The 27,719-nt window shown below is 44.3% G+C and overlaps 1 protein-coding gene and 1 long non-coding RNA gene across 5 annotated transcripts; both read left to right on the forward strand.

The window, feature by feature from the left end:
- Positions 1 to 601: 601 nt before the first annotated feature.
- On the forward strand, positions 602 to 13,462 carry LOC147252591 (uncharacterized). The gene is made up of 11 exons (XR_015118774.1): positions 602 to 645; positions 2,563 to 2,634; positions 3,058 to 3,165; positions 3,325 to 3,534; positions 3,699 to 3,829; positions 4,007 to 4,133; positions 4,276 to 4,614; positions 5,017 to 5,076; positions 5,249 to 5,382; positions 5,528 to 11,744; positions 13,138 to 13,462. It is a non-coding gene; the product is annotated as an uncharacterized LOC147252591 (long non-coding RNA).
- On the forward strand, positions 12,231 to 21,425 carry LOC147252592 (trace amine-associated receptor 13c-like). Of its 4 annotated transcripts, none has more exons than XM_086220953.1 (2): positions 12,231 to 12,925; positions 19,903 to 21,425. In XM_086220953.1, exons 1-2 carry the CDS (start codon positions 12,756 to 12,758, stop codon positions 20,714 to 20,716), a joined length of 984 nt encoding a protein of 327 aa, XP_086077079.1. In that variant the 5' UTR covers positions 12,231 to 12,755; the 3' UTR covers positions 20,717 to 21,425. The 4 variants fall into 4 exon arrangements, with proteins under 4 accessions (XP_086077079.1, XP_086077077.1, XP_086077078.1 ...); XM_086220951.1 differs by lacking the exon at positions 12,231 to 12,925 and adding an exon at positions 12,961 to 13,195; XM_086220952.1 differs by lacking the exon at positions 12,231 to 12,925 and adding an exon at positions 18,767 to 18,834.
- The last annotated feature ends 6,294 nt before the right edge of the window (positions 21,426 to 27,719 follow it).

The raw sequence follows: 27,719 nt of genomic DNA on the forward strand, positions 1-27,719 counted from the left end.
TCCAGTAAGAGATGGCGGACCGTTCCGGGGTGAGTCAGTCGACCCAGGGCCATACCCTGGGTGGTGGAGCTGATCATTGAACAGGCCAATATTAAAGCGCAATTTGCAGCAATAGCCGGATTCTCTATGTAATCGGAGCCACTGACAGCACTCATGTTTCCATGAAAGCGCCGTCCCATGAGGAACACACTTATGTTCATCGTAAGGGTTTCCACTCCATTGATGTGCAGATCATGGATGCGCAGAGGCTGGAGGGATGGACGCCGATCCCGGCCGGGCAGCTGTCCTCACACGCCAGAATTTCATTTCCACAATGTGAATGGCTAAGAAGCTACCACTCCATTCATGAAGCCACACAGTAAATTCAGCAGAGTAACATATACTGTGATAAAGTTTATTTAGTCTGACAGAGTTATATTAACAATAATTCGAGTAAAATGCGCCCCTGTGCAGCCCAGTGTTGGTAAAAATGTTCAGAGTTACAAACACAGTGTAAAAAAACGTGCACTAGGAGCCTACAGTGTAAAATCAAAGTTACATCAGACACCCGCAAAGTACTCTGGGAGGTCCCATCAACCTTCACCTCATGCTGCGAATGGACCAGGAGTCTCCCAGCCGCCATTTTCTTGTCGTCGACTGACTTCGGTAAGTCTCTCCTAATCGCTTATTAAACTGCTAATTTTAATGTATATACAAGCCACAGTTACAATATCTCAATTACGTTTGTTAACTGTACATTTCATACGAGTTGTTAGTCAAAGTGTGCCGAATTTTAAAAATTATTTTGACGAAGTGGATGGCTAGCTTTCATGTGTGTGTAATATTTGGAGAAAATATACAAACTCATGTAAAACTCAACAGCAAGATGTAATTAATATTTTTAAGGCGGAGGTTCTTTGTGTTTTAGCGAAAGTACAATTTGTCAGTCGAAGCTGCATGTTTGGGAATTGTCTTGACTTGTCCAGGGCAAGCTTTAGCAGTTACCCCCAGTTCCGCGGTCAGTACAGGGTCACGGATGGGTTTTCACATGGCGGACAAGTTGATTGTGGCTATGTGTGGAAACCCGGTGCTATATGACACTACGTGTAAAAAAAAAATATAAGAACCAGTTGAATAAATTGATGTCCGTTCGTGAAATTCTGTCACCGATCCCAGCTAGCAGGTCGTCAAACTGGCCTGTCGTCATCCGAAAATACCCCTTGAAGCGGCAGTTATCCAGACGGAGCCCCTGGAGGAGCTCGGGTCACCGAGCGGTTTAATTCTCCAAGCTGAGCTCTAGATGGTGTTGATAACCCAGATGTGACGGCGTTTAGTTTTCCAACGTATTTCGGCCATCCACGGCAGGTACAAGGCAACGGTTCTGTGAATATTCATGGTGAAGTGACGGAAAGAAACGTCGCCGGAAATATTCGCTACTCGGGCAGGTGAGCGATTCGCGTATTCGCACGAATGACACAAATGGACACTGAGAATTTCGTCCCGGACTCTCCGCAAGGTAGGTCGCAGAGAGGTGAAGCACAGCGCCACGACCGCTATGATAAACAAGCGGCTGGCTAACGTTTGCGTTCTGTTGTTATCTCACTGGTTGCGCTTTGAAAGGTCAATAATTTGAATTTGGAACGCAGCGGTTGTGGTTTCCTGGTCGGTAAACTCAAGTCATATTTCAGTAAGTGTAGTGTTTCTCTCTTTTGTGTAACTTTGCACGGACAAATAGCGCTTTTAAGTTCGTGGTGTGAATGATTTCCGGGCATTACTGGTTTATCTGTGCTCCTAACGTTATAGTGTTATCTTACATGAGTTTATTAACTGCTACCGCTCCTCTGCTCTCTGTGTCACAACAGATCCGCTGCATGTTAGCCCAGTCTATCTCACACGCAGATAGTACACACACACACACACCACCACACACACAGACCGACACACACATACAGGCTCAACGAATACAGGGATCCTGCAGATACTAGTCAAAATACATATTGAATTAGAATTTTTACATTCAAAGCCATAAACCTTTTTTTTTAAACATGCAAGTGTTACATTTCAGATTGCATGTTACCAAGACTGACTGAATCAAATCTATTTGGAGAGAGAGAGAGACATATTTTAAGAGCCCCTTTATTGCTGTTTTTGATTGATGAAGACATCAGTGTTGGATTTTTAAAGGCCTGTGGACAGACAGACAGAAGGATGGTACTTAAACTCACTTTTTTGACATAACAATAACATTTATGTGGACATTTAAGAATTCATAGGCTAAACTATAACTGTCATATCTTATAGCATTATAGGGCACGAATATAGCATGAACAAAGACTAGAAATTAAAACCCTGCCAGTAATTCTAGTACAGCAGTGTCTTCCAGAAATAAACAGGGACAAATTGCTTTTAATTATGTAATGTAATTAATTTATTTTTCTTCTGATTTTTAGATTGTCACTTTTTAAAATGTGAGTTTTCTGAAAATAAGATTTATTGTCAAAATTGATTTGTTGCCCAGGCCTACTGATTGAATACGTTTGTGTTGTAGATTGGTATAAGGATTCAGTTTTGCTGTCTTTACAGATACCGTCATGTTGATTAAAACAAAAATCAATAATGAACAGAAGTATGTTAAGATCAGTGAACCCAGCCTGGGTGAGTTCCTGAATTCTGGTAAGCCATTAGAGACACACTCTTGTGAAAGCAAAGAAAAGTGGATGTACATGTTGATGATGATAAGAAATGCGTATTATTTATGTAATTGAATATGATCTTTATGTCTCAATTTCTGACATGGCATTTTTAGCATCTTTAGAGGTCACATCAATGAAGTGTTGGATTTTTTTATGATCAGATATATTAATTTTTGTTTGTCACCTCAACAGTATGGTATCTAGAGAACATGTCTGTTATTTTAAACGTGGTAAGGTGGAGACTGACAATTTAAGTATGTCATGTGTAAAAGATATGTCTTAAGTCATTTGGGGAGCATTCCCATTGTCAATATAAAACATTTCACATTAAGTCACTGTGTTTTTCCCCAAGCTTTCACAAAGTTCTCCATCCCACTTGTCACAGAAGGTGTCATAGTTTTAGATGAGACAGGAACTGAGGTTGATGCAGACGTCTTTGAAGAAGTGGCACAGCAACCCAATGCTGGCATATTAACTATCCGATTTGACAATGGTAACTGAGTGGATTGCAGTTTCTTTTGGCTTAAATCATGGAATGATAACTAAGACTGAATCACACTTTTAGGTTTTCAAACAATAACAAATAGTAAATGATTTTTCTTTGTTTTCCATCTCCACTTTAATCTCTCTCCTGAACAAATTTAATTTCCAGGAAACCGCTTCATCCAGCTCCAAGCCAAGAACGACTTCATCTGCAAGTCCACTACTTAATGTCACAACTAATTCACGGCTGGAACCTGTGGCCTCTAATGATACAGTCATCTTGGAGCTCACAAGCTGCAGCTCTGATGATACACTCATCCTTGAGGAGGATCTCAGTCCCGCCAGAAAACGACAAAAGGCAGATGATGACGCCAAAAATGTAAGTCTTATTTTTGTGTGTTGTATATGATTTTGTTGTGTCATATTCTTTTAGGATTGTGTTATTTGTGGTATGTGTTTAGGTGTGTTTACTGTCTATTACTATCAGATAATTTAATGTTAAATAAGTATCAGCTTGTCTTGTCTTGTCCTGTCTCTTCACAGGTAGTTGAAGCTGCACTCACCAAGAAACCTGGTGGAGACCGCATTGTAAAAGAATACAATCGCACCAAAGGACTGACAGACTCTTCCCGTTGACAAATGGTTAACATCCTCACAGCAGACATGACTGAAACGTATGGGTAATTTAGATTGCCTTTTTTAGGTTAAACGTTTCCTGCAAATTATGCCATTTGACTTGTCAAACCATTGTTTTCCACAAGTAAGTGGGGAAACATTATATTGTGACTTAAACTCTCTTTGCTTTTTGTGAACATTTAAACTAGCGTACGACTTAATTCTGTGCTTGACAGGACATCACCGACAAGGCATGTGAGAGAAACTTATGCTCGAGGCATTGTCGCCGTGTTCCCCTACTTGATGGATCCATATTCCAAGAATGGGTTCTTTTTGAGCCTTACTTTTGAAATATCATGCCATGCAAGTATCACATTGATATTGTTCAAGAATTCCAGTGTGTATCTTTTGCTTCATGAGTTAGTCATTACTTAAACTTAAATCTACTTTCATAATTTAATTAACTGCTGCTGTTTTAATTTCTAATGATCATATTATTTTAAAGGAACACTTCTATGATGGAGAAAGTGGCAGTGGTTACTTAGCATGGAGACTCAAAACCATTCAGAGGAAGAGTTCTTCTTTGGAGAGCAGAGAGTCATCACGTCAGCTGAGGGGTGGAGGACCGACAGCTTGAAGAGACACTTCCATCAATCCTCAGATCACCCTGAGTGGGGAGCAATGCAGAGAGGCCATATCCTTCATGAAGTATTCGTCTGATGAGGCTGCCATCAAGCAGAAGATGAAGATGACGTTTGAATATCGTTGCAATATGGTCCTCGATGAAGACAGATCTTCAGAGGTTCTGACTGAATTCCCACGTTTCAAAGACGTCAAAGGACTGGTAATTCAGTATTTAACAGAATCATAAGCATTAGGCCATTCTGAGGTAAATTAATATTGACACGCTTTTGCCTCATATATCAAGAGTATAAAATTGATAACTTCCTCAACTAAAACTACAAATTAAGTGTCCTTTCCTCATCATTACCTTGTTATGCTGTGTCTACTTATATCTGCAGCCTGGAACTAAATTTTGTTAGTAATACCACCAAACATAAAATCTATTGTCTCTATGATTGTGAAATATTTTATGTTCAACCATTTAAAAATATTTCGTTCTTTTAGTAAGTCAAAGGCACTTGGCACAGTTTAATATTTCTAATTTAAATGAGAGGTAAATTGCACCTATAAATAACAATATGATGGCAATAATGGAAATCTGTTATCTTTTTGTCTGTTGCAGATAGAGCAAGACTTCATCCTGCAGTTTGGTGAGGATGTCACGGCCAGTTTTTTTGGAAAAGTAAGTCTCTATATCTTGACCATGTTCATACTATGCTAAGTGAGCATGGCAATATTGTGTCACTTAATAAGTCTAGGCATTAGAAAAATTGATCTCACTGATCCTGTTATCTTGTCAACAATTTTTTATAACCTTAGTTGTCAGAATTTCTCATGTGGGAGTATCTATCCAGGCGGCCCACTACATTCAAGCAAAAAGTCATTCAGCAGAGCAAGGCTCTTCCCACCTCAAGCGAGCTTGAAGAACCAATCTACTGTGCTGAAGCTACGTCAGGTGGAGAGGAAATGGGTGACACCCTTGAATCTGGTATTTTTACTTTCGTACTCTTGTTTTTCTCCTATTACAGTTTAACTTTTTGTTGTTTCAGTTGTGGCGCATGCATAATATTTGAAGTTGTGAGCTTGTAGTACCATTGTGTTAATTCGGTTTTTTTTTGTTTGTGTGTTGACAGGATGGGACAGTGATCTTTCCTCCATTCTTCTCTTCCTTCACTTCATTCTAATTCGCTCTCTTAGTCAAGAACCTCACTGAATAGGGGCCTCATGTATCAATACTTAAGGGGATCTCATACTAAAAACTTGCGGTCGCAAGAAGAGAGAGAGAGTTGCATACGCAAAAAAAAAAAATCCGGATTTATCAATATGTGTGAACGCCAGAATCCATGCACGTTTCCTTGATACATCCCAATCAGGATGGAATTGAGCGCATATGTCGGAGCGACCGGGCCTGCCCTGTTACGCCCACTTATAAATACACAAATTAAGTTAAATAGGGTTTCCGCTGTCAGCGATGGCAAAATAATGTCAAAGAAAAAGAGGTTCACGGCATGCGAGCTGGTCGGGGAGGTGGAGGAGAGACAGCAGAGTTTGTTTGAAAGCCTGTCCAGTGGTGTCAGGATAAACAAAGGTTGTGAGTGGGATAAGAAGTGCAAGAGGGTGAACGTGGTGGGCTCGGAGCAACGCACCCCTGCGAGATGAAAAAAAAGTGGTTGGACCTGTTATTGGCTAAAGTTAAACACTGCGCAATCACTAAACGCAATAACTACAATAATCAATTTGCTTCAATCTAAATTTGAATAACAATATGGAAAATGGCACTAACAGGACCTCAAGGTGGAGGTCAAGCGGCATACAGCTGCCCTCCAGAGGAGTGCCGGCCAGACAGGTGGGGGTCAGGGAGAGGGGCACTTGACAGAATTTGAGCAGCGGGTGGCGGCAGTCACGGGCAGCACCTCTGGGGGGGAGATTGTCGCCGCCACCCACGTTGACTCTGAGAGCCTGGAGGGTAAGTGGCAACTCCATTTCTTACGCAACCTTTTCACCTGCTTTGCCACAGATGTAAAGGCAAAATTACATGGAATCGGCCATATAAATAAACCAATGTTTAACAGAAATGGATCAATTTCTGTTAAACATTGGTTTAGACTGGCTGCACGGTGGTGCAGTGGTTAGCACTGTGGCCTCACAGCAAGAAGGTTCCGGGTTTGAGTCCCAGCTCGGGCGCGTGCAATGACTGCTGCCTGGCCGAGATCGGCGTCCATCCCTCCAGCCTCTGCGCATCCATGATTTGCACATTGATGGAGTGGAAACCCTTACGATGAACGTAAGCGTATTCCTCAAGGGACTGCGCTTGTATGGCAACATGAGTGCAGTCATTAGAGAATTTGACATTAGAGAATCTGGCTATTGCAGCAAATTAATATTGGCCTGTTCAATGATCAGGTCCACCACCCAGGGCATAGGCCGGCTGAGGGTCGACTGTCTCACTGTCTGCATCTCCCGCTGGAAGGCTGTTTGGACCCGATGTATGTGCGGTTATCAAATAGTGTCAGTTACCCAACACTGCCACAGGGTGTCACCAACGGACCAAAGTGCAGTTAACACAAGAAACGGCTTTCCTCCAACTTCTACGGCACCTCCAGAGTTGCCGTGAAAAAGCGCAAGAATCGACAAACTTTTCACGTTGATACATCTGAACGTGAGCGTCGATCCTTGCGTACGCAAGTTTTTCTTGGGTAAACCTCGTTGATACATGAGGCCCCACGTCACCGCTGTCGGCGCACAAATCTCTCCGCCTTTCAATTCTCTGGCATCCGTTCCTGTATGGCCTGTGCCTGTGTCCAACGCAGCCCTTGAGTCGGACATTCCTCCAGCTCGGAACCCGCATCTTGTTGCCCCAGCTCTCTACGACGGATCCTTCACTCTCTGTTGGGAGTTCCTTATGCAGTGTGAATACATCTTCGAGCTACAACCTAGGTTGTATTCTATTGCAACTGCTCAAATAGCCTACATTGCTAATCTAACCACAGCAGGCCCGCTGATCGGTTATGCCAAGTTGAGAAGGCTTTGCACCCTATATGTAAGCTTTTATTAAGGAGTTCAAGACTGTATTTGATATGATCCCCATGGGCAGGATGCCGATTCAGCTCTTTCCACCGTCCAGCAGGGTTCTGTCTCTGTGGCAGAGTATCCCACAGAATTTTGCATTCTTGCAGCCCATTGCCAATGGAACTGTAAAGGAATGTGGTGGAGGGAAGTAGACCCAATTGCAGACTAAGAGGTGGAGGGTGCACAACAGTGGTTTATTGATGACACGGGAGGCTTGAGACGGGGACACTGGAGGCTTAAGACTGGAGACGTGTGACTGGTGCCTTGACACTGGAGACGTGTGACTGGGGGCTTGACACTGGTGGTTGGTGACTTGACAGTGGAGACTGGAGACTCGTGACCAACAGTAAGTGTAGCGACTTCAACACATTAGTGTGAAAATGACCCAATGCCGAACAGGGAAAACGCAGAGGTTAAATACACGAGGGAAAACGAGACAAAGGTGTTGCAATCACCCAGGTGAGACACATAAGGTAATCACAGGAGGGAGGTCAGGAAGACAGGACATGACTACAACATAAAACAGGACACACAAGACAGGGATTGTGACAGGAACGAGGCCACCTTGTTAAGTGTTTTCTGACAGGGCTTGGCAGAACCGTGAATGACGCCCTAGTTGGTAGAGACAGGCCTGCCACCTTGGATCAGCTCATCTCCCTCTCCATCTCTCTCGATCGATGTCACTGGGAACGTTAGCGAGAGAGGGCTCATTAAGGCCGAATTGCAACCAGGGCACACCTCCAGTAAGTCTTAAGCAGCCTGTTGAAGTCTCTCCTGCTCCCTCATCATCTACTGGTGAAGAGGAGCCTATGCAGTTGGGTCAGGTTTGCTTAACCCCTGCAGAGCATGAGCACCGACTGTTACAGGGGCTCTGCATGTACTGTGCTAGCTCGGCACACTCAACTGATAATTGCCCAATCCTGCCTTCCAGAGCCCCTTAGCTTGGCCGTCAAAAGACAGGGCTCACCTGCCTGGGCGTAATGAGTGAGCCGCCTATTTAACCCCCAGTCTCACTCCAACAGGGCCAGGCTTATCGTTATTCTCACTGGCAGGGGCAGACGCTCACCACTCCGGCATTGATCCACTCTGGTGCTGTTGAGAGCTTTATTGACCATCACTACACCCTGGAGGTGGGCCTCCCCATTCTACTTCTGGAGAAGTCTCTCTCAGCATTCACTTCGGATGGATATCCCATGGATCCCGTCACTCAGTGGTGTGAGGCTCTCACCCTCACTGTGTCAGGAAACCATGTAGAGAGCATCCTAACCTATGTTATCAACTCCCCTGACACACTATTCATCCTAGGCAGACCTTGACTGGAGCTTGAAACCCCTTCTGTCTGTTGGAGTTCAGGCCACATCCTCAGCTGGAGCATTGCTAAGCCTGCTGCCTTCAGTCCGCCCAGATGCCTTTCCCAGTTGAGCGACTCAGCCCTGCTCCTCCTGACCTCACCAAGGTTCCTGCCAAGTACCATGACTTGGGGGAGACTTTCAATAAGGAACGTGCCTGTACTCTTTCTCCGCCACCGACCCTATGACTGCACCACTGAGCTCCGTCCTGACGCTCAACTTCCAGTGTGTCACCTCGACAACCTCTCTCTTCCTGAGAGGGCTATGGACCATTACATAATGACTGTCTGGCTGAGGGTATTATATGACCTTTTACATCAAGAAGCAGGGTGAGGATCTGAGGCCATGCATAGACTACACGCACTTCAACTACATCACCATAAAAAACAAATACCCTCTCCCCCTCATGAGCTCCAACTTTGAAACCCTTGTCAGTACGACCATCTTCAAGTTAGACCTCCGAAATGCTGACCACCTTGTGCGTGTCCGTGAGGGGCACGAGTGGAAGACTGCTTTCAAGACCCACCATGGACACTACGAATACTTGGTCATGCCCTGCGGTCTCACCAATGCACCCTCAGTCTTCTACGCTCTCATGCATGATGTGCTCAGGGACATGCTTTTGTGGAGTTCCTAGGACTCATGGTGGAGGAGGCCTGCATTTGTCCTAACCCCCGCTAGATCTAAGTTGTTGTTGACTAGCCTCAACCCACCACTTGCAGACATCTCCAAGGTTTCCTAGGATTTGCACTACTTTTATCGCCGTTTCATTCTGAACTACAGCTGCATAGCTGCCCCCCTTACTCAACTCGCCTCCCCCCAACATCCCTACATGTGGACACCTTCTTCCAATGCCGCCTTCGTTGCCTCCAAGGAGCACTTCACCATAGCCCAAGTCCTCCTTCAACCTGACCCTTTCAAGCCATTCATAGTGGAGGTAAAAGCTTCAGAAGTAGACCTATGGGGCTCTCTTGTCCCAGCGATCAGCGGAGGACCAGGAGCTACACCCCTGCACCTTCTCCTGCCGATGTAGTCCGGCAGAGAACTACCATATTGGGAAAAGAGAGCTGCTTGCTGTGGTGGCTGCGTTTGAGGAGTGGTGGCACTGGCTGGAGGGTGCTGATGAGCTCACGGTCATTTGGTTTGACCATAAGAACCTCACCTTCATCTGTGCTACCCAGCGCCTTAACTCTCGTCAGGCACGGTGGGCACAGTTCCTAGATAGATTCAATTATACCCTTACCTACAGACCTGGCTCCAGTAACACCAAGGCAGATTCTTTGTCCCGACTCCATGCACCCGAGAGGTCCTCAGCCAAGCCTGAGCCCATCATCCTGGCTTTGTGTATCATAGGGGTGGGCACCATGTACATAGAAGCAGAGGTTAAACAGGCCCAACACTCTGAACCCGGGCCAGGCAATGGTCCGCCACACCGACTCTATGTTCCCCAGTCACTGCGGTCCTGAGTGCTTCTGTGGGGCCATTCGCGCTAATTCGCTTGACCCTGGGTTCCAACGAACCCTCTCCTCCCTGAGCCGGAGGTTTTTGGTGGGCATCCATGAATGCTGAAGTCCGGGAGTTTGTTGCTGCCTGTGCCACCTCTCCAGAGCCAAGGCATCACATCAGCCACCAGTTCGTCATCTAGTTCCTCTCCCGGTGCCCAGTCACCCTTGGTCTCATGTTGCCTTTGACTTTTTCTCTAGGTGTCCTCCTTCTCATGGAAACCCAGTCATTCTCATTGTGGTGGACAGATTTTCCAAGGCGGTCCACCTGGTAGCACTACCAAAACTTACATCTTTGGCAGAGACAACCGAACATCTTACCCAATATGTCTTCCAGCTTCATGGGCTTCCCAGCGACATCGTCTCAGACCAGGGGCCCTAATTCATGTCCCAGGTCTGGCGAGTCTTCTGTAAGGAGATCAGCGCCGCCATTACCCTCTTCTCAGGATACCACCCACAGACCAATGACCAGGCTGAACGAAGTAATCAGAGTTTGAAGTCTGCCCTCTGGTGCGGTCTCTGCTCTTCATCCCACCTTCTGGAGCAAGGATCTATCCTGGGGGGTATACTCAATCAACACCCTGACCTGCTCCGCTACAGGCAAGTCTCCTTTTGAAGCATCGCTGGGTTACCAACCTCCACTCTTCTCTCTCTAGGAGTCTGAGGCCTCTGTCCCCTCTGTCCAGGCCAACTTCCAGTGATGTTGATGGGTTATGCTCCAGTGAGCGCCAACCATCACTGCACTCCATGACCGGTGTATTAGGTTGGGAAAAAGGTCCATCCTCATCTGCCCCTCCAGGTATCCTCCAAGAAGCTGGCTCCACGGTATGTCGGTCCCTTTTAAAATTGACCACGTTCTGAGTCCAGCGGTGGTACCTCTCAAGCTTCCTGCCTCCATGCAGCATGGGCATCCCGTGTTTCATGTATCCAAGGTCCAGCCTGTTTCCTCAAGCCCTCTCATGCCACCCACCCCAGCCCCTCCACCTCCCCAGATGGTCGACAGTCATCCCCAGTGGACAGTTAGGTGGCTGCTGAAGGTGCGTCGCTGGCGTTGCAGGTTTCATTACCTGGTGGACTGAGGGTTATGGCCCGGAGGAACGCAGCTGGATCTCTAAGGAAGCTCATCATGGATCCCTCTCTCCTGCGGGACTTCTACCAGGCCAACCCTGATGCTCCCGGATGGTCGCCAGGAAGCACCCCTTGGAGGGGTGGTCCTGTTACGGCTCGTTCCTCCTCACCTTTACATACACCACTCGCCCCTCACTGACTACTCCATGGCTCAGCTCAGCACACCTGTTCTTCTGCACCAGTTTCCACACCTGGCTTCAATTCTACAATCAACTGCTGCCTCTTCAAAAGTCCAATCTGCATGACACTCCACACCAGAGCTTCACGTGTCAGCAAGTATGTCTTTGGATAGCCAAGCTCAGGTGAGCCAACCTGTGGAGCCACCAACACTAACCAACCCCAACCCAAATTCCTTTCGTAAAGACTTTCAATAAATATGCCCAAGGGCTTCACCTGATTTTTGTTTCCTCGTTGCTGTGTACTTGGGTCACACTCACCAGTCTTAATAAAATATCGTGGAAAACCCTACAGACGTGTCACTACCTCCAGCTGGTCTGCTAATCCGGACAACTGTGTATCCGGAAACAGCCTGCTGCACCTGTGTATCAGCTCTGTTGCAGGGTTTATCGTGTATTATTTATATTATATGAATGTAAAGCAGCTACTCAGTGAGATAACTCCATCTTTTTGTTACTGGGCACTCATCCCCATAAGTTGTCTTATTCATTTTTACAATTATATTTATATATGTCTGTGTTCTTAGATGACAGTCACAATGGCCTCACAACAATCTTCGGACTCCACCAGCTCTACTTTGCAGCACAGTGAGGTCAGGCTGAGTTGAACATGGGTACAGGGTGGCAGAGCTTATATGAGGGTTGATCGTAGCCCCGCTCACATCCATACTGATAAATGCTCAGATGTGTGGGAATTATCATATGCCATAAATGAGGGCCAATGTGTCTGTAACATTCCCTGTCAATGCTTATGTTCTTCCAACCTGGCAAACTGTAAATGATGCACTTTCTAAATAGGAAAAATGAAACCCTTCAGGATTTGTTTAGATAAATCAAAAATACTGAGTTTTACACTTGACAGCTTACACCCCCCCCCCCGTTAATCTTTTCTAAACCATAGAAATTTTGTGAGATTTAATAAACAGGACAATTTTTTTCGCACAATTTGACCGGGTGCTTCGGAAGCAGATGTTAATTTGACCATGTCACGTAAAACCCAGCAGAGACATGAACCAGTTGGGTGATCTAGAGAGACACTGGGCGTGGCTTGTTGAGGGGAGGGTTGAATTTACACAAGGATAAATCTGATGCATCATCAAGAGCTTGAGACAGCAGCTGTAGCTTCTCTTCTCCCTGATGGAGACCCAGGAGCGAGCAGAGCTCTGCTATCCACACCTCATCAACATCTCCTGCAGGAAGCCAGCCTGCTGCTCTGAAGCTGCTCTCCTCAGCTTTATGTTCTGTCCCGTCTGTCTCCTCACTGTTACTCTCAACCTGCTCATCATCATCTCAGTCTCCTTCTTCAGGCAGATTCACATTTCTCTGCAAATTTGAAATTTGTGAATAATGTCAGCTCGTAATTGGTGCTAATGTTAGACCATGCTAGGCTACATTTATTATCTTCTTGAAAATACTTGAACAATGCTCAGGAAACCACGTTGGTGTCTCTGTGCTGTGATTTTTGTTTATTTAGATTGAAGTCTTGTTGTTTTACTGATGTACGTTTGTCCTCCTGCAGGCAGCTCCACACTCCCACCAACATCCTCCTCCTCTCCCTGGCCATCTCAGATTTTCTGGTGGGCTTCCTGCTGATGCCAGGAGAAATCTTTCTGAAAACATCTTGCTGGTCTATCTGGGATCTCATGTGTTCTTTGTGTAACCTCCTTGCCTTCATTGTTAACTGTGCTTCAGTAGGAAACATGGTGCTGATATCAGTGGACCGTTATGTGGGTTAGGGACCCTCTGTCAGATAAAATGTTGCCTTTATGAATCCAAGAATTATATCAAGGAAATATCAAGCAACGTCAGTTGATAAATGAATAAAAATCTTTTTCTGAGGAAGGCCCAGGGGTAACCACGGCTGGATTTGTTTCTGATACAAAGTCTCCATGTGAGCACATCAGCATGATGATGCATAAGAATGGATGCTGATTTCAAGCCTGCAGGACATCTGTCCAGATATTTGTACGGTGAGGCTGGAGGCCAAAAACAACATTTTCAAAACACCAAATCACAACTGAAGCACTTTTGCGCTTCATATGGACTTTTCCTTAATAAAGTCTAAATTCTTGCTTGTGTTGTACGTCGCTTTGGACAAAAGTGTCTGCTAAATGAAATTGTAGAATTGTTGTAGAAAACACATTTCAATTGATGGAGAAGGTAAAGAAAACACTGCTTGTCTCTGATTGAACAGAACCCGAAAGTGCAACATCATTTCCTGTTCCTATGAGTCATCACTCAGCTGTGTCCCTGCACGAATGCATCCAGCACTCTACTCAGAAGCCACCATCACCAACGACACTCACTACATTATTAAAGTGTTTACTCTTCAATGTGGCTGCAAGTCTCTCATTTGCTGACCGGAAGCAAAACAACCAATCAGAGCAGCTTATTTTATAGTGTTTGGCTGCTGCATCCATTGAATAAACTGAATTGATGCTGGTTCTGTTCAATCAGAAACAGGAGGCGTTGCCCCGACCTTTTCTTTAATCTGTAATGTTGCTGTGTTTCTGACCTTCAGGGCCACCGTACCTTTAGGGCATCGTGCCTTGTAGTCTTAGATGAGATGAATGTTGTTGATAAAGACATGTTGTACTGAAGAGACAGTGGACTCTTTAATTTAGCCACCCAGTGCATCACTGAACAGACCTGCTGAGACGGCTGTCTGGATGTGACCTCATTCTGTGACCCCTGGGGTCATCAGATGAGAACATCAAGCCTAATACCATGAACACTTGCAGACAATTAATTTACCAAGTATGGCAGTCTGAATGCACAGTCTCTGCGATACACAGTTTGTGATTCTATAAACACATTTTTTCCAAAAGGAAACTCACTGAAATACACTTATGAAAATACTTCTAGCAAGATTTAAACATTTGTTTCTACAAACTATTTACCAAAGGGTTGGTCTGCCATGACTGACCAGGTGGCCCACTTTTCATTAAATCATCTCCACCCATTCATTCTTGAATCCTATTGGAGAATTTTTCTCTGAATGTCAGTCACCAGGATATCTGGGGTTGCTCCACTGATAGGGTTCCATTGCAGTAGAACGAGGAAGCATCACCCCTCCGCAGACAGCTCAAGGCTACAATGCAGTGACGATAAGAAGCTCCATCTCGACATATCAACAGGCAAAATCTCAAAAGAAGCAGTCTCCCTGACACTCTCCGTCAGAGCTGTCCAAACTGTCTGAAGTTAAATGCTCACTTATGTGTCCTCTGGACAGTATAGTTTCATCAGTCCTGTCAAGTTTATGCTGGAATCTTTGTGGTGAAACTCTGCTGCATTGTTCACAACTGAATGTAACATTAACAAAAGGAGCTTTAATCGATTCGGTGGATTGCGCGTAGTTAACTTATGCACGCATGGATTTGATTAATTTAAAAGCCTTTCTGTACCTAATACATTTACAAAACTCATAACTAAAGAGGAAAAACTTAAAAGGGATTTTTTTTGTTTTTCTTTGACATGATGTCTGTGTTTTTTCTTCCTTGCTCCTCTATTTCACTAATTCCTTGCTTCAGCCATGACGATAGAGAAACAATCGTTATGCTGCTTGCTCTTCAAGAACTTGTAGACTTTCTGATAATGATTTCTCATTTGAAGAAAATTCTTTCAGTAGTTTCATTCACCAATTTAAGGAGACAAAGTTAACTTCATATTAGAAAATTAATTCCATCCATCCATCCATTGCTTTCTGTTTATTCCTGTTAAGGGTCGCGGGGGGGCTGGAGCCTATCCCAGCGACTTCGGGCTAGAGGCAGGGTTCACCCTGGACAGGTCGCCAGTCCATCGCAGGGCCAACATATACAGACAAACAACCATTCACACTCACATTCATACCTACGGTCAATTTAGAGTATCAATCAGCCTAGTCCCCTCTTGATGTCTTTGGACTGTGGGAAGAAGCCCTAACCCACGCAGGCATGGGGAGAACATGCGGACTCCACACAGAAAGACCCCATGCCCGAGCTGGGACTCGAACCCGGAACCTTCTTGCTGTGAGGCGACAGTGCTAACCATGCACCACCGTACCGTCAAAATTTATTCCTAAATTGTCATTTTACTCTCATTATTTAATTTATCTGAACACTTTAAGCACATTTGTATTCTGTCAAGGCAGCACGGTAGTGCAGTGGTTAGCAGAGCCTCACAGTAAGAAGGTTCCGGGTTTGAGTCCTGGCTCAGGCACAGGATCTTTCTCGTGGCTGGGCTTTTGCCCTTGAGGCCTGGTTGGGCCCAGCCTGACATGAATACATGGGCTCATCTCCCCGTGGGCCCACCACCCACAGGAGGAACTGGAAGGGTCTGATGCAGTGTGGATTGGGCTGTAGACCAAGGCAGGGTCCTTGGCGGTCTGAGCCCTGGCTATGGAAGCTGGCTTTTGGGACTCTCTGGCAGGAAGGAGCTAGAGTTGGTGGAAGAGGATGACAGACAGATTCAGTCTAACCTTGACACATAGCTGTTGTTCTGGAACTTGAGTCCTTTGAGAGGTCCTGGACTCTCTCCTTTGCTGTAATTGCTCTGGGTGAGAGGCAGAGGGCCAGGCTGGCAGGTGAGGAGAGCCGTCAGGCTGAAAAAGAATGCCTTCTGGGCGTGGTTGGTCTGTGGGTCTCCAGAGGCAGCCGACCAATACCAATGAGCCATGGACTATCCCAGCAGCTTTAGGGTTGCCAGTCCATGGGCCAACACACCTAGACAGCCAACCATTCACACCCACAGCCACACCTACAGTCAATTTAGAGTATCCAATTAGCCTAGTCTCCATTTCCATTTCTTTGGACTGAGGGAGGAAGCTGGAGTACCAAGAGAGAACCCACACAGGTACAGAGAGAACATGCAGACTCCACACAGAAAGATCCAGTGCCCGAGCTAGGGCTCAAACAGGGAAACTTCTTGGTGTGAGGCGACAGTGCAAACCACTGCACCACAGTGCCACCCCAAAAATGACATGTCACACCCATTTATGAGGAGAAGCCAGCTGCCTTACACAATTGAACCAGCTTGTAGCTGCAGCAAACACCTACATGTACAGGTGCGCCCTGATTTGTGCATTGGTGTTTATTGCCCCCCCCCCCCCCCCAAATCTTAATGGAAGATCTAACCTGGCACATATACTTGCAGCTTCAGTATTACCAGCAATATAAAAACAATTAGTGCGTCAGTAAAAACAACTTTTACATACACTTATCATCCATCATTTTTATCTATCCATCCATATTCTTCCATTTATGGGTGGGGTCGCAGGGGCAGCAGCTTAAGCAGAGGAACCCAGACCTCCCTCTCCCTAGCTGCTCCATCTTGATCTTTACAAGAGATCCCAAGGCTTTCCCAGGCCAGACCAGAGATATAGTCTCTCCAGTGTGTCCTGGGTCTTCCCAAAGGCTTCCTGCCATTTGGCCATCACGTTTACTTCCAGAAGAAACTGAAAAGAAATTGACAACCTCTCCTCTCTGGTGCAGGAGCATGAGATGCCCATGGGGTTAGCTTAGCTGCAATGAATGTCAACAGTACAGAAATCCAAAGTCATCAAATAGGCCTTGCTCCAGAATGGTCTTTGCCCAACATCACTCACAAACTCTGTCGATGAGCTCCTCATCCAGTGGTCTGATTTGGTGTACTCAGAAAAGCCCTGGACATGCTCCAATTTGTCCAGGACTCAGCCACCAGGGTCCTTATCCACACCACGCCCTGGCAGCATGTCACCCCCACCCTCATTCAGCTTCACAGGCTCCTGGACAGGTACCAGATCTCCCATAAAGTCCTCCTTCTAACATATTGCTGGTATGACATCACCAAGCAATAAACAAGTACAAATGTGTCATTATCTGTGCTTGTGTGCCTTCATTGGGTGTTTGTGTCCCACATTGCTGTCTGGTAGGCAGCTGGCCCATTTATTTTCATTTTATCTGAAAACACTTAAGTACTAGACCATCGGCAACAACCTCCAAATTCAGCATATTGATGTCATCTTTACATCAATTAAACCCCCCAATTTTTTTCAAATTTAACTCAAAACCTCATGGCTTCTACTTTCAACTTCCCATTCCTTCCCAATTGCCCCAATGTTCAAAATCAATCAAGAAACCACCAGCTTCTGTCCTAGGAACCAAAGAAGAGGAACCACCCTTTCATGACCTTTATCCCCTCATACAACCTGCCTCACCACTGACATTACCAGTACATGGTGGCATGGCTTGGAAGTGGAGTGGCCACATGAAGGGTCGCTGGTTCGATCCCTCATTTCCCCTGGAATCAAAGGGACCTTGAGTAACAAAAGAGAAAAAAAGCATGCAAAATTGCACACAAAAAATCTGCGAAATTGCAAGGCCACAAAAAGTGAACCGCGTTATAGTAAGGGACAACTGTACAATAATATTTTCCCAGTGTTATATATTTCATCTGGTTGCTGGTCGTCTTCGTTCCTGGTGTAAAATTCTTCATAAAAAGAATCTACTGAAACTGCTTGGCACAATTGTGATTATGTAAAACAGCATCATCTATCTATCTGTGGCAGGTCGTCCCCCTCCCTTCCACTACATGGCACTGTGCCAACCATCGCTACACTGTGATTGCCCGGCGGCTATATATAGGGGCTGCCTATCTGTTCTCTTCCTCTTGTGCTGTGCGGTGCTCGGCCTGGCGTGGCTGGTTGGGCCTTGGATTTCTCCCTAAGGTAATGCACTTCCGACTTTGAGAGTCTGGGGTTGTCATTTGTGGCTTGACGCCTCCACTTGTTGTAGAGTTGCAGGCAGCTTGAATCGCATCGGAGCACACTCCCCAACGCTGGTGTTGCGGCCGCTGGTCCTGTGGTTTCGCCACCCAGCACGGCAGGCTGCTGGGGTGGCTTTGTGTGCTTTCGGGCACTCCTGGGGTGTCTGCTCGTCTCTTCTTCCCGGTGAGTCCTGGCGTGTGCCTTGCTGCGGCCGCGTTTCGCTCTCATCCATGCTGACCCGGTCTGTTTGTTGGAACAGCTTGGGTGTTGGTGGGGCTAGATGCTGACCGACTCATACTGTGGACCTGTAAAGGTATATTTTTGATGACCATTTTTGTGCAACCAATTTCTGTACTCCTTGATTTGATTATCTTTTATTTTTGTCCATACAGAAAAGTGCCGGCACCTTGGATTTTGGTGATTTGATTTAGTTTTTATTTTTGTTGTTGGCTCGTCTGCGCCTGGCCTACTGCGTCAATGCCAAACTGCCCCCAGGTGGCGTTGTTCCCCCATTATCCCTCTTGACTCCCTGCCATATATCTATCTATCTATCTATCTATCTATCTATCTGTCTGTCTATCATCTATCTATCTATCTATCTATCTATCATCTATCCATCTATCTATCTATCTATCTATCTATCTATCTATCTATCTATCTATCTATCTATCATCTATCTATCTATCATCTATCTCTCTCTATCTATCTGTCTATCTATCTATCATCTATCTATCTATCTATCTATCTATCATCTATCTATCTGTCTATCTATCTGTCTATCTATCTATGCTTGTCGAAAAAAAATCTGGTGGTGCATCGATTGGAGACTATATTTATGTTTGTACATTGTTTTTGAAAAAATAATTATTATTCTTGAGAGAGAGGAAAGGTCAAACTGAAAATGATGGTGTGATGTGTAAGGGGAGGGCGGAGGGACATTACAATCCAACAGTCAGTGAGAGAAAGAGGGGTGGGAAGAAGATCAGGTGAGAGAGAGTTCTATTATATTAGTTGTTGAGAGCTGCACTTCTCCTCAGACCTCGAGGATGAAAGTCCAGGAAGAAGCAGAACTCTGCTTCCCAGAACTGCTCAACACATCCTGCAGGAGGCCGATGGCTTCTTGGTCTGAAACTGTTCTCTGGAGCCTTCTGGTGTCCTTCATCTCTCTGCTCACTCTGGTTCTCAACCTGCTTGTCATCATCTCAGTCTCCCACTTCAGGCAGATGCATTTCTCAGCAAATCCAATTTAACATCATAACAGATTGACTGACTTGAAGAAATATTAATGAATGATTTTTAAATAATGTTGTGTCATGGAATGCTAGATTTCTGTTTTGCCTTGTCAGATAAAACGAATGCAGAGGACATCTCAAATGTGTGATTTTGACACTGGAGAGGTCTCATCTCTCTTATTAGGGTCAAGGTTGCCTCTATGCACTCTCATCTTAAGAAGAACTTTTCACTGTCTAAATTTAATCACACGTGGAAAAGGACAGAACTGTTTTTTATTGTTTGATCTGCTTTTTGTCGCTTGTTTAATGGTGCTTTTCTACTTTCCTCCAGGCAGCTCCACACACCCACCAACATCCTCCTCCTGTCTTTGGCCGTCTCTGACTTTGTTGTGGGCCTCCTGCTGATGCCAGGAGAAGCACTGAGACAAACAGCTTGCTGGTCTCTTGGTGATCTTGCATGTATTCTATATCATATCATGTCCTTCATCCTGACATCTGCATCAGTAGGAGACATGGTGCTGATATCAGTGGACCGTTATGTGGCTATTTGTCATCCTCTGCATTACACCAGCAGAGTCACTTTAAAGAGAGTTCAAATTTGTGTTTGTCTGTGTTGGCTCTTCTCCATCCTTTACTGCAGTATTCTTGTTACGGGTGGTCTGACTCATCCAGACAACTATAATTCCTGTTATGGTGAGTGTGTACTTATCATTGACAATATTGCAGGAGTTGTTGACCTCATCCTTACCTTCATTGTTCCCATTCTTATCATCATAACTCTGTATATGAGAGTGTTCATGGTGGCTGTGTCTCAGGCCCGTGCCATGCGCTCTCACACTGCAGCTGTCAAACTCCAGGCTTCTGTCTCTCTAACAACTAAGAAGGCTGAGTTGAAAGCAGCCAGGACTCTTGGTATTGTGTTAGCTATGTTTGTGATATGTTTCTGTCCATATTATGGTGTGTCTCTAGCAGGAGATGTATTGCTCAGTGCTTCATCTGCTTATGTGATTTATCTGTTTTATCTGAACTCCTGTTTGAACCCTGTCATATATGCCTTGTTTTACCCCTGGTTCAGAAAAGCTATCAGACTCATTGTCACTCTTCAGATCCTGCAGCCAGGGTCCTGTCAGGCCAACATCCTGTAGACGAGACTAAAATAACCTGATTGGCCTTCAGATGCAGTCGTGTGTCAGTGACCTGCTGAAGTCATTTTCTTGTTATGTCTACACTGTAAAAAATGGCTGTGAAATCTTCAGTTATTTACTGTATTAAACACAGTAACATTACTGTGTATGATTTTTACAGTAGAATGTTGTGAAATTCACAATAACACCTTGTCCACACAACAAAATCACAGTAGTCTAAGCATTACAGTAGAAAATAACAGTAGTCAAAGCATTACTGTAAATACATCACAGTGCCAAGTATAGTTCTGTAAATAGTAAACTACTGTATTTTGCCTGTTATATCTTACAGACACAAACACACACACACACACATGTATATTTCTATTTTTATATCAACCCAGTCTCACGTCAAAACGTAAAAAGGCTCCGTTTGTCCACAGGTCAAAACGTATCAGTTCTACGATAAAGGCCTAAAAATTGTGAAATGTGTACTTTTTTCCACCTGTTCTTTTCTATTGGAACGCTGGTAGGTCATGTGACTCTTTTTTGCGGACCCCTCAAAACAAAAACATGGTGGCCGCATCTGTCATTTTCGGGGAAAGTGCCTTATACCAAGATAGTTTTGATTTAATAAAGCATTCTGATGGCATTTCTGGCGAGAAATATACATTTTGTTTTCATAATATTCGCTCAGTTCTTGTATATAATATTTGATTTGTTCGTTATTCCGGTGTCATCGTTATCTGAGTTGATAATATATTTGTGTGATTGTTGACTAATAAAAAATAATATAAAACATATTGGCCCAGGAATTACCATCAAAATATAAAATAACTACGCTGATGTGATTGTTTACTATAGCTGTTCAATAAAAAATAACATGAAAGTGCGCCAGGAATTACATGTATCAGCTTCCGTGGAATTCCGCATTTCGGTTTTCTGTGAGAAAATCCAGAAGTTATCGCTCACTCCGAGGAAATATAAACAACATATTTTTAATACTTTATCTTTTCATTAATAAGACAATCAGCACATTAATTTAATTTCTGGATGTTTATTCTACCTACAAAGTCCATTTGTAACCAGTATAGAGCTAACAATCAGCATTAAGAATAGAAACAATGATTCAAACTAATGGCGGTCTGCTGACGTCACATCCGTCACAGAGGCGAACTCCTGCACTCAGAGGTGGCCTTTTAGTTCCATCATTTTCATGCTGTATTTACAGATTTATTATTGAATGGAACAAACCACACTGATGTTAATCAAGGATATCATTAAAGAAATCCAAACTATTTGGCAAGTTAAATTTATCCTAACTGTTCTTCATATATTATGCTGGTAATGTCATGTCATTTCTTTTCAAATGTAATTTTTGTCCTTCTGACATGTATTTTTACTATAAAATCATAAAACATAAATAGAATCATTAATTTAAAGAAAAGGAGAAGAAAAGGACAAGAGTGCAGATAAAATACTTTCAGCTGTCGTATGCACGACTGAACAGAGTAGTTTTCAGCCTGGTCTTAAACATTGTCACAGTTGATGCCTGTCTCACATTTTCTGGAAGACTGTTCCAGATTTTAGCTGCAGAAAACTGGAAAGTAGCTTCATCATGTTTTGTCCTGACTCTGGGCCCCTGTAGGAGACCTCTACCTGAGGTTCTCAGAGACCTGGAGGGCTCATATGGGTCTAACATGTCAGAGATGTACTTCGGTGCTTGACCATGAAGACACTTGTATACAAGCAGAGCTGTCTTAAAGTCTATTCTCTGAGCAACAGGAAGCCAGTGCAGAGATCTGAGCACTGGACTAATATGGTCGTAATTTCTGGTTCTAGTCAGGACTCGAGCTGTAGCGTTCTGAATGTATTGTAGCTGTTTAACAGCTTGTTTAGAGATACCAGTGAGCAGGCCGTTACACTAGTCTAACCTACTGGAGACAAATGCATGGATTAGTCTCTCCAAGTCTGGTTTAGACACTATACCTTTGATTTTGGCAATGTTTTTTAGATGGTAAAAGGCTGCTGATATTACTGACTTTATGTGGCTGTTAAAGTTCAGATCTGAGTCCAATATTACCCCCAGATTTCTAACCTGTTGTTTTGGTTTTAGAAAAAGGGATTCAAGGTGACTGATCACACTTTCTCTTTGCTTCTGTGGCCCAAAAACGATTAATTCCGTTTTTTCTGAGTTTAGCTGGAGAAAGTTGTTTTGCATCCACATGCTTACATGTTGGATGCAGTGGAAGAGTGAATCCACAGGTCCATGTTCACCTGCTGTCAGAGACACAGAGATCTGAGTGTCGTCTGCATAGTTCTGGTAGGACACATTATGGCTGCTTATTAGTTGGCCTAGTGGAAGCATGTATAGGTTGAACAAGAGGGGCCCCAAGATTGAACCTTGGGGGACACCACAGGTCATGGCCATTTTGTCTGAGGTGCAATTTCCAATTTCAACAAAGTATGTTCTCTCCTCAAGATAGGACTTGAACCACTTTAGAGCAGAACCAGAGATTCCCAGCCAATTCTCTAGCCTCTGTAAAAGGATCTCATGGTCAACTGTGTCAAAGGCAGCACTCAAGTCAAGCAGGACTAAGACTGAGACTTTGCCTTTGTCTGTGTTTAGGCGGATGTCATTTATCACCTTGATCAGAGCTGTCTCAGTGCTGTGGTGGGGCCTAAAGCCAGACTGGAAAGTATCAAAAGCATTGTTGGACAGGAGAAAGTCAGTGAGTTGTTGATAAACAACTTTTTCGAGGACTTTTCCTAGGAATGGCAGGTTTGATATGGGCCGGTAGTTGTTCAGAACCATGGCATCAAGACTGCTCTTCTTTAAAAGAGGCTTAATGACCGCAGTTTTCAGGGCCCTTGGAAATGTTCCAGTCTCTAGTGAAATCTTAACTAAATGAGTAACTTTTGGTAACAGGCTGCTCAGCACAGTCTTTACAAATCTAGTGGGTAACTCATCAAGGCAGCATGTAGATGAACTCAGACCTGAAATAATCTCTTCGACTGTTTTGTCACTGACAGGAGTGAAATGTGCCAGCTCTAGGTGTTCAGGTGGATGCTGGGCTATCATTTGTGTGTTAGAAATGATAGCTTTTTTAATATCTTAAACTTTATCACGAAAGAATTTTGCAAATTCATTGCATTTTGATGTAGAAATGAATTCTAAGGGTAGTGGAACCGAAGGGTTTGTTAATCTGTTTACAGTAGCAAACAGAACTCAAGAATTACCATTAGATACCACTTCAGAGAAATACCTCTCCCTAGCTCTTCGTAAAGTCTGGTTAAACATGGATAATTTTTGTTTATAAATGTCATAGTCAACCTGTAGCTTTGATTTGCGCCATTTCCGTTCCGCTCTCCGGCACCCTCTTTTTTGTGCCCTGACAGAGTCTTCATTTCTCCATGGTGCTTTTTGTCTGTCTTTAACTATTCTAACCTTAACAGGAGCAATGGTGTCCAAGACATTCAAAACACTTGATGTATACGAGTTTAACAGATCATTAACATTAGAACCAGAGGTGTTTTCAAAAGCAACCATTTCCATAAACTGTGTCCTTGTTTTGTCATTTATGAGTCTTCTCCGAACCATTGACGACCCATGTGCTGGCTTGGGTATAACAGACAGATTAAAGAAAACACAAAAATGATCTGATAATGCAATATCCATGACATTCACACCTGAAACAATAACCCCTTTTGTAATGAGCACGTCCAGTGTGTGCCCTCTGTTGTGAGTGGGTTCGTTCACATGCTGAGTTAGACCAAACGTTTCAAGGACAGCACTGAGTTCTTTAGCATGTCTGTCACTGGCTACATCCACATGCACATTTAAATCACCTGTAATAACCAAACAGTCAAATTCAGTGCACACAGCTGAAAGTAATTCAGTAAAATCATCAATAAAACAGTTCTGTGGTGGCCTATAAATAGTGATATAAAGTATGGTGGCTTGTTTTAACTCCAATTTGAATGACAAATACTCAAATGATGAAAAAACTCCAAACGACAATTTTTGTATAACTCTATTTTCTCTGAATATGCTACACACCCCTCCACCTCTCTTGCTCTGTCTTGTTTCAGATTCAAAGGTGTAGTGAGGTGGAGTAGACTCAATCAGGACTGCATTACCTGTATTTTTGTCAAGCCACGTCTCAGTTAAAAACATTAAATCAAGATCACGAGAAGAAATAAAATTATTAATTAAAAATGATTTGTTATTTAAAGATCTGACATTAAGCACAGCATGTTTGAGATTAGACTGAGTTTCAAAGGACTCTAAGTTCTTACAAGAGATATGGATTCGATTTCTCTGCTCATATGGTCTGTCTGTCTCTCTCTTATCTAATCTTCGTGATATTACAGTAGGTATTGTTTTTGCAGAGAAGTTCTCCTCCCTGGACCTCCAGTTGGGTATACTATGAGTGGTAGCAACGCAGAGGCCCTTTACATCCTAGACAGCAGTGGTGACACTGTTGGAGATTACAGCTGGGCCTGGTGGTGAAGACCGAGCTGGGGGGACTCTGGGGGGAGGGGAAGGGGCACGATACTTCTTTGGGGCTAGAACCCTCGATCTAATCATGTCTGGAGTGAAAGGAACCATTTTCGTGCCTGATTTTATCAAGCTTTCAAGATGGTTTGGAAATCTCAAAGGTGACTGTGGAGATGGGAATGAGAGTGAAGAGTCTCCGGAGGGCGTAGACACAGCAGGCGGTGCCCAGGACGGCGGTGAGGGAGAAGGTGACAGGGATGCTGCATCCCTAACCTTCTCCGGAGATGCAGGTTTTGTCCTTGCAGCTGCAGCAGAGTTGTTTTCTGAAGATGCTGATGTTGTTGTTGTGGGAGCTGGAGCTGATGCCTTCGCTGGGGATACAGGTTTTGTTGTTGAGGCTGCTGTGGCTGAGTCCTTTCCAGTGGTTGCAGAAGGTGCTGTTTTGGGTACATCCTTTGCCGGGTCCTTGGGTGGGGAAGAGGGAGCTCCTCTCCCTCTCCTCTTTTCTCTCATCGGTTGCCCGCAAGCCTGGTTCAGTTCAGGCCGGTTCTGATGCCTCAGAGCGTGGAGGAGGTTATCCGTCAGCCTCTTTACTCCATCTCCATTCAGGTGTGGCCCTTTTCCTCTGAAAAGGTCACCTCGATGCCAAAACAGGTTAAAGTTCTCGATGTAATGCAGTCCTCTGGACTCGCAGATGTTGGGTAGCCACGTGTTCAACTGAAGCAGTCGGCTGAATTTATTCACTTTCCTGTCCGTGTTTGGGAGGGGTCCACTAATAAACGTGGGTAACCCCACTTTATGGAGTCTCTCAAAGAGTGCAAGAAAGTCTTCTTTCAAGATTTCAGACTGTTCATTTCTGATGTCCACTGCACCCACATGAACGATCAGCTGTTTCACTCCCTGGTTCTTAGCCAGCTCCCTAGGTAGCGCCTGAGTGATGTCAGACACTGTAGCACTGGGGTAGCTGCTTGTTATTATCTGCTTACAGTTTATGTTAGATACGGCCCCGTCTCCTAGCAGCAGCGTATCTTTGACCTTGACGCTTGGCACAGTTTTTCGGCCAGGCTGCTGCCCTGCTTTGACGTCATCCCCATTTTTATGTGACAGTGGTAAGAATCTGTTGGTTAACTTTATTCCGGGTAATGTAATTAGTCTTTCATTCCGAACATTTTGACGTGTCTTTGGTTTAGCACCAAGATTACGGTCAAGCCTCGGAAAAGACACAGTGTCATTTAGCTTTAGGTTGTGAGTAGCAGTCTTTTCACCCCTTTCTTTGGAAGTAAAAGTGGATTTCTTACCACTGGAGATCACTGGAAGAGTATCATGAAGTCCTTTTTCTGTTTCTAGGGTGAAAATCCGCTCTTGTAGTGCACAAATTTGTTGTTTGTAAATCCGACAGTTTTCGCAGGGAGACTCTGTTTGGGTTACTCCTTCAGTCATGTTGAAAACTTGTCGCTGAGTCGTCAGATACGTTTTTTTTAAAAAGCATAAAAATGATTAAGAAGTCTTGGTTTACTTAAAAGAAAGAAACAAAATCATATCCAAGACTGGCAGAAAAAAAAGTCAAATGAAAGTAAAATGATTAAAAGGCAGATAAAAGCATAAGCAGCAGGAGAAAGCAAAGAGACGTCTTAAAGATGTGAAAATGTTCCCAAAGATCATTCTTCATTTTTGTCTTGGAGCAAGATTGGTTTCAGGCCTTTTTTCAAAGGAGCTCCAAAAGGCTCACTTAACCCTTTGAGGCCTGGCTGAGACATGAGGCCTAGTGACCTTTGACCCTGTTGCTCTTTTGCTCTCATTTGGCCTCCACAGTGGATACAGACCTGAAACTTGAACTGTGAGGCCTCTAAAATTTATAAAATCATAATTTGGTGGAATAATTGTAGAACCCCTCCCAAACAGGAAGTAGCTTCAGGAAGAAGGTGGGGCTTCTAAATTTTAAATATTGCTTTCTGGCAGAGGTGTGAACTCATCCCAGAAATCTCACCTCACTTGGAGCAACTTTGTCCAAGTTATGATGCTTCATTGATAGACGTTATTGGACTTTGCCACGCCCTTTACGGACAGCAGAAAGGACTTAGGGGGGTCAAACCACCACAGATGCGATCCTTATGGAGGACAGAACAACATACTACAATTTCAACTTCCTAGGTTAAAAGAGAAAAAACTATCCTCTTGTGAAACTGGGCAACATCAGGGTCTGTGACTGCTGCACTCCTAGAGCCTTTTGGAGCAGGATTGAGGATCGAACCTAGGTTCTAGTATTTCTACTTGGGCTACATACACCAAACTTTACACACATAATATAATGCCCCAGAGGAGCATGTACTGTGAATTTAAGCCATCTAGATGCTAAGGGGCCCTAGCACGGTCCCAGGGAATCCACTGACCCTAAGGGGCTCCTCAAAGTCAGGCCCTGCTTCCCTGGTTTCCCCTGGGCCATTCAAATGTAAAAGCAAATGACAACTAAAATTGACGACTAAAATATTTTTAATTGTTGTTGACTAAGACCTAGATTAAAAC

This window comes from Aulostomus chinensis, chromosome 12, assembly GCF_037954235.1.
Source record: "Aulostomus chinensis isolate RoL2024-O1b breed Wild chromosome 12, RoL_Achi_v1.0, whole genome shotgun sequence".
Taxonomy (NCBI): domain Eukaryota; kingdom Metazoa; phylum Chordata; class Actinopteri; order Syngnathiformes; family Aulostomidae; genus Aulostomus; species Aulostomus chinensis.